The sequence below is a fragment of the Crocodylus porosus genome, unplaced genomic scaffold, assembly GCF_001723895.1.
Source record: "Crocodylus porosus isolate Cpor-Errol unplaced genomic scaffold, CroPor_comp1, whole genome shotgun sequence".
Lineage (NCBI taxonomy): Eukaryota > Metazoa > Chordata > Crocodylia > Crocodylidae > Crocodylus > Crocodylus porosus.
In genome coordinates, this window is record NW_017728931.1 from 57,329,920 (window position 1) to 57,335,919 (window position 6,000).

At 42.6% G+C, this 6,000-nt stretch overlaps 1 protein-coding gene across 4 annotated transcripts in view; it reads left to right on the forward strand.

The window, feature by feature from the left end:
* Window positions 1-6,000, forward strand: part of APAF1 (apoptotic peptidase activating factor 1) — a 68,045-nt gene that overhangs the window by 25,019 nt on the left and 37,026 nt on the right. For all 4 annotated transcript variants that reach the window (XM_019545095.1, XM_019545098.1, XM_019545097.1 and 1 more), the window contains 2 exons: window positions 518-685; window positions 3,880-4,011. In XM_019545095.1, the coding sequence (XP_019400640.1) occupies window positions 518-685; window positions 3,880-4,011 (300 nt within the window). The remainder of the gene's footprint in view (window positions 1-517; window positions 686-3,879; window positions 4,012-6,000) is intronic.

Here is a 6,000-nt window from a genome sequence, read left to right on the forward strand (position 1 = left end):
CCCGCAGGCTGTATTTTGCCCACCCCTGTTCTACCTCATGTCAAAAATGGTTAGTAGTTTGGATTGCTTACAAAAGTAAGCATGATGACTGTTAATCAGGACATGTAGATAAATGGAGATAAAGGGATGAATTAAGTGATGGGCTGTGTCTGTTGGAGGAGTCACTATATCTTTCTGTCTCGCATACCAGATACTGCTCTTGGTCTAGCGTATGTTTAAAGGGCTCCCAGTATATAGTCAATAGTGCAGGCTAGAGCTTTCTCAGGCTATCCTCAAGATTTGGTTCGCTTCTGAATCTTCTCCTGGGGAGGAAGAAGAAGAAAGGCAGATTTAGCTTTTAGAGTTCTCTGGTCCCCTTTTTCGTAAGGGCACAAAATCCCAGGTCTAATTTAGTTCCTGGAACAGCCCTTTTAGCCATTATCCTACGCAGAACATTAGTTGTGACATTTTATAACTTTTGTATAAAAGGTCAGATTGATTCCCTCCTTCTACCTTTCTTGTTTTAAAATGCTTTTAGGTGTTCTGTATTCTTTGGGATATGGAGCCTGAAGAAGTTGAAGACATGCAGCAAGAATTTGTAAACAAATCTCTCTTATTCTGTGATCGTAATGGGAAATCATTCCATTATTATTTGCATGATCTTCAACTTGACTTCCTCATAGAGAAGAATCGTGAGCAACTTCAGGTAGTGTATCCATAAACTGAGATATGCATTTAGCACAGGTCAGGTATAGAAATCATATATGCTTTTCTGCGACAGAAAATCAACAGGGGTCTGAAAAGTAATCTCCATGTTCCTTGATGCTAAACCATTTTTTGTAAATACAAATTTTTACATGCAGTTAACACAGCTTATTTCCAAATAAATTAATGACAGATTTTTTTTCTTCCAGTCATACGTAATCTTAACAATTCTGATATTCTGAAATACAAAAGTATTAAGCTTGGCTGATGACAAACTTGTTCTGGAGTTAGGAGCCTCTTTTAGATAAATGTCATCTTTTCTCTGTAGTTTTTGCCAATTTATTGCCAGTAAAAGCTGTAGTGCTCCATCAATGATACTGAGACACATCAAAATGCCATTACAATTGCATTTACCACAGATAAGCAAGAGTGTGAGTTTTGAAGATTTTTGTATGAAACTGCCACAACAAATGAGAAAGTGATTAGAAACCAGCCAACTTTTTTCTTTTTCTTTCTCCCTACTCATTGAATAGATTTAATGTTTGCATAACTAGCAGGCAGTGTGAAAGAGAGTAGAGTAGAGAAACAAGATTAATAATGGGAAATTAGTGTAATACATAAAAACACCAGGAGTGATGATTTATGATTGATAAGTATAAAATCTTTTAAATATTGATGCCAACATGGTTTTCAGTATTTTGCTTGGAGTGTAGTTCTTTAATCAAAACAAAGAAGTGATGAGCCATGGTAGTGTCAAGTTAGAAGGTAGGGCATGGTAGCTAGGGCTGTGTGATATTTTGCTGGCTGTTTCATTTTGACACTGTTTCAACTCATTTCAAGCTCGAAACAGCAAAATTGAAATGAAACAAAGGGCTTTGAAACACCCTTGAAACAAAACAAGGGCAGTCAAAACGTTTCAAGTTTCGAAGCAGCCTGGCTGAGTCCCCCTCCCCAGCGCTAGGATCGGGCTGGGGAAGGCAACTCAGCTCAGTGGTCCCAGGCGGCAGCACCTGGCTTCCCTCGCTCATCTGGCAGGCAGATCGGGGGGCCTGGAAACTGAGGGAGGACCGGCATTGCCCCCACAGCCCTTCTGGGGTTCCGGGCCCCCGATCTGTCTGCTGGATGAGAGAGGCTGTTTCGAGCTTCCCCATTGTAGCCTATGGGCGAAACATCAAAACAGCATCACTGTTTCAACTAAATGGAACAGTGCTTTCAAATCGAAATGAAACTGTTCCACTGAAACGTCAAAATGCAAGTTGAAACAGAACAGTGCCATTTCACGCAGCCCTAATGGTAGCTTCTTGGTGGTTCAGAGTGGTGTGCCTAGTTAGGGCCATGCTTCTTCAAACCGGTTTGTAAGGTGCCCACCTGCTCTGCCGTTTGCCTAATCAGAACACAATTGCTGTAAAAGGCTTTATCAACCTATTGTTCTGACTTAATCATTTGAAATATCCAAAGGCTAACACATTTAAACTTCTTCTTCCCATGTCTTGACATATAAATTATAGGTACATCATTAAAAGGTTGAGCTGTTTTTCATTTTGATTATGTAAATCTGTAGCATCTTCTTCCTAGCAGCTACTGAAGATTAGAATAATAGAGTGACTAGTTTTCTGGTAACAATTCAAGCTAAAGCTTTTTGATGATGCATCCTTTGAAATGTAAACTTAATTTTAAACTTAAGTTTTAAATGTACAGGTTTTGAAAGCCTGCTTTTGTCATCCCTTTTCTAGATTGTATTGAGGATGTTCTTGGGGCATTATATCGATGAAATTCTTCCAGTGTTACTCTAGAATCATTTTTATTCCTAAGGGTACTCCTTAATGAATAGTGAACAAGCTTAGTATCTGAAGGGACATAAAATGTATATGTTTTGAAGAAAAGAAATAGAATAATAATATTTCAGCAAAAAAGCTGCTCTAACATCCTCAATATAGTAGTTAATATAGGAATCTGTGAGGATGTGAAAAAAGTTTATAGTCATCAGTTACTACATTATGAAGACAAATAGATAACCTGTTAACCTTACTATTGCATAGTCATGTCTACCTGTTTGCAAATTAATTGTGGAATTCTTTTCTTTTTAAAACATTCGTATACTACAAATATTTAATTGGGATTTTGTTTGAAAAAGTTGCTGTCTTAAAGTTTAAATAAAACTACTTTGAAGATGCTGTAGGGAAAAGTATATGAAGAAAAATAACCTTTCAAATGGTACATTTAGTTAATTGATCTGCTTATTTGGTTTATTATGCACTTTGTTGATATGGTAACAGAAAAATTTTAATAGAGTCATTCAAAAAAATATTTTTAAAGACAAATGCTAATAGCAATATAATTAGCTGTTAGGGCTGTGCAAAACGGCTATGTTTCGATTTGGTTTTGGATTTGGCTGTTTCGGAGGACAGTGGTTTTTTTCAGTGTTTCAGATCCCTGTCCTGTTTCGTTTCGGCCAAATCTGTTTCAGAGATTTGAATTTCCTCCAAATCCATTTTGAACGGGCTGCAAGCTTCTCACGGCTCTACTGCCCAGCCAGGTGGGGCTGCAGGGCCCCATTGGGGAGCAGGACAGGGCTGTGGGTGGCTCATCCAGGGGAGGGCTGCTGCCCTCCGTGCAAGTGAGGAGACCCCTGCACAGATCTCTGATCCCTGTCACGTTGGGTTGCAGGGCAGGAAAGCAGCGCAGAGAGGCGAGCAAGCCTGCTGGTCCCTGCCATGTGACTTGGCTTCACAGGGAGTAGAGATCTGCGCTGGGGGTCTCCTTGTTGCGGCTGCCTGCCCCACACTGCCCCGGATATCTCCTCCCTGCAGAGCCAGGTTGTGCATCAGGGACCAACACTGCCCTGCCATGCGACTTGGCTCCGCAGGAAGTAGAGATCCGCATTGGGTGTCTCCTCGCCACTGCTGGCCACCCTGCGCAGTCCTGTGTTGAATTGCACAGCAGGGCAGCAGCATACAGCTTGTTTCCCTGCAAGCCCAGCTCCGAAACTCTGAAATTTTCCAAAACATTTCCGAAACGTTTCAGGTTCCTCTTTTCATTTCAGAGATGTTTCGGAGCCTTCCATTTTGATTCAGATTTGGTGTTTCAGGCCCCAAAACAGCCTGAAACATCTCTGAAACAAAACGTCTGCCAACATTTCATGAAGCCCTATGAGATTTCATATGGTACTAATTGAAGATGTTTTAATTGTTGTAGGAGCTGCATGAAAAGATTGTTAAACAGTACAAGAAACATTATAAATTATGTATACCTACTCCAGGAGAAGAGGATTGCATGTACTGGTATAACTTTTTAGCGTTCCACATGGCTAGCGCTAAAATGCAGGAAGTAAGTACTGATTGGTGTCCTGTCATCCTTTCCTTACAACTGATATTTCCCTTGGTTTGTTGATTGTTTGTTTGGCTTTTAGTTTGTTTGAAATGTTTCAGTTGTTTGAATTGCTTGATATAGTGACTGTGTCTCAAATATTTATTATTGCAGAACAAACTTTAATGCCTTTCCATAAAATGAAGATTAGTTGATTAAAGTAGATTATGAGTTGTTGCCTTTTTTCTCCTTTACTCTGTACAGAATTCATTACAAGTAAAATGTGGAGATTATAGGCAACTCAGGGTAATCCAAGATAGGAATAATTTTAAAACAATTTTCTTGGATTTGCTAAGCAGAACTTAAATTAGTCTTTTTTTTTTTCCTTTTCTTTTGTCCAGTCTGAGATTTTTCAGAGGTGGTTGTAGTTGTGATGATGATAGGCTTTATACCAGGTAGTTAATACTCTTGACTAAATTTCAGTCCAGTGAAAGCTTTATCAGAATCTATTCTGAAAACCTCTATAAATTGTTTTGTTGCATTATATTTTTGTTTTGACCATATGCTTAAAACTGCTTCTTGAGAAAGCTTAGACTTCCTCCAGTTGCAGAAACAGCACAATAATTACAGAGTACTTATTTTGGGTTTTATTCCTTAATAAGGATCAGACAGATGACAGGCTAGCACTACTAAACTGGCTGCCTCTAGTAGGAGCTATTACCTTCAGGTGCCAGGGACTCTATGTGTACTGAGCAATAGGCTACCATAGGATGCAGTTTACTAGTGAAGCAGACACAACACATTGCATGTAATAACTTCCCCATGTAGAAAAGTTATTTAGATTTTTCAAGGAGTAACTTTTACCTGGATTCAAGAGATTTACCATGTCACAGGGTTGTGTCATCTGTCTGCTCTCCTTTTACCTAGAATTACCATATTTCCAGTTTCAATAAAGAGGACACTAGTTGGGGGGCAGGGAGTGGGTGCTATATGATTGTGGGGGGACTGATATTCCAGTGCCCTGCCCCTGCCGCTGCCCCTCGCTCCCAGGCCACAGTCCACAGCCCTGCTGCTGCCCCTCACTCCTGACCCACAGACCCCTGGCTCTGCCACTGCCCCTTACTCCCAACCCACAGTACCCTATCCTTCCAGACTATGCTGGTGCCCTCACTTTTGACCTGCAGCCCCTTGATCCTGCCAGTGGCCCACGCTCCCGACCTATCATCCCCCACCCCCAAGTGCCCCTCATTCACAAGCCACAGCCTCTCCAGCCGTGCTCCTCCCAGCCCTGCAGCATCTCCTGGCCACCCCACCACTTCAAGCAAGGGCACCAGCCCCAGCGCCACTGGCCTGGCCACGCAGCTCCCTCCTGCTGCCAAAGAGCCACCCCCATCCACTCCCAAATCCCATTTCTCCACTGGAGGGGCAGGTGCCTCCCCCCCATCCTCCTGCAGCCCCAGTGCCTAGGTAGCTTCTCCCAGCACCAGTAGGCACCTATCACTCCTCACACACCCATACCCTCCCTATACCACACATGCACACTCCCCAAGCCCCTGGCCCTCCAATTCCCACTCCCCATAAATAGACTTACCTGCGTCCAGCGGGCTGCTCCTCCTACCCTGACTGTGCCTGCACATGCAGGTAGTGCCCCCTGCTTCCAATTGCCATCCTCCTCCTTCCCCCAGCCCCAAACAGCTTCTTGCTAGGGCAAGCTGAGGAGGGCTGGGAAAAGCATCAATGCTGAGCAGACCAAAGTCCCAGACATTTCATCATATTTTTAAAAACTGCCTAGACAGAGATCAGAGGACCCAAAACGAGGACATGTCTGGGGAAAACCTGGATGTATAGTAACACTACTTTTACTACGTGGGTGCAACTACATAGATTTCATAGACATCAGGGCTGGAAGGGACCTCAAGAGATCATCGAGTCTAGCCCCCTGCCCAAAGGGCAGGAAGTCAGCTGGGGTCATAGGATCCCAGCAAGATAAGCATCCAATCTGCTCTTGAA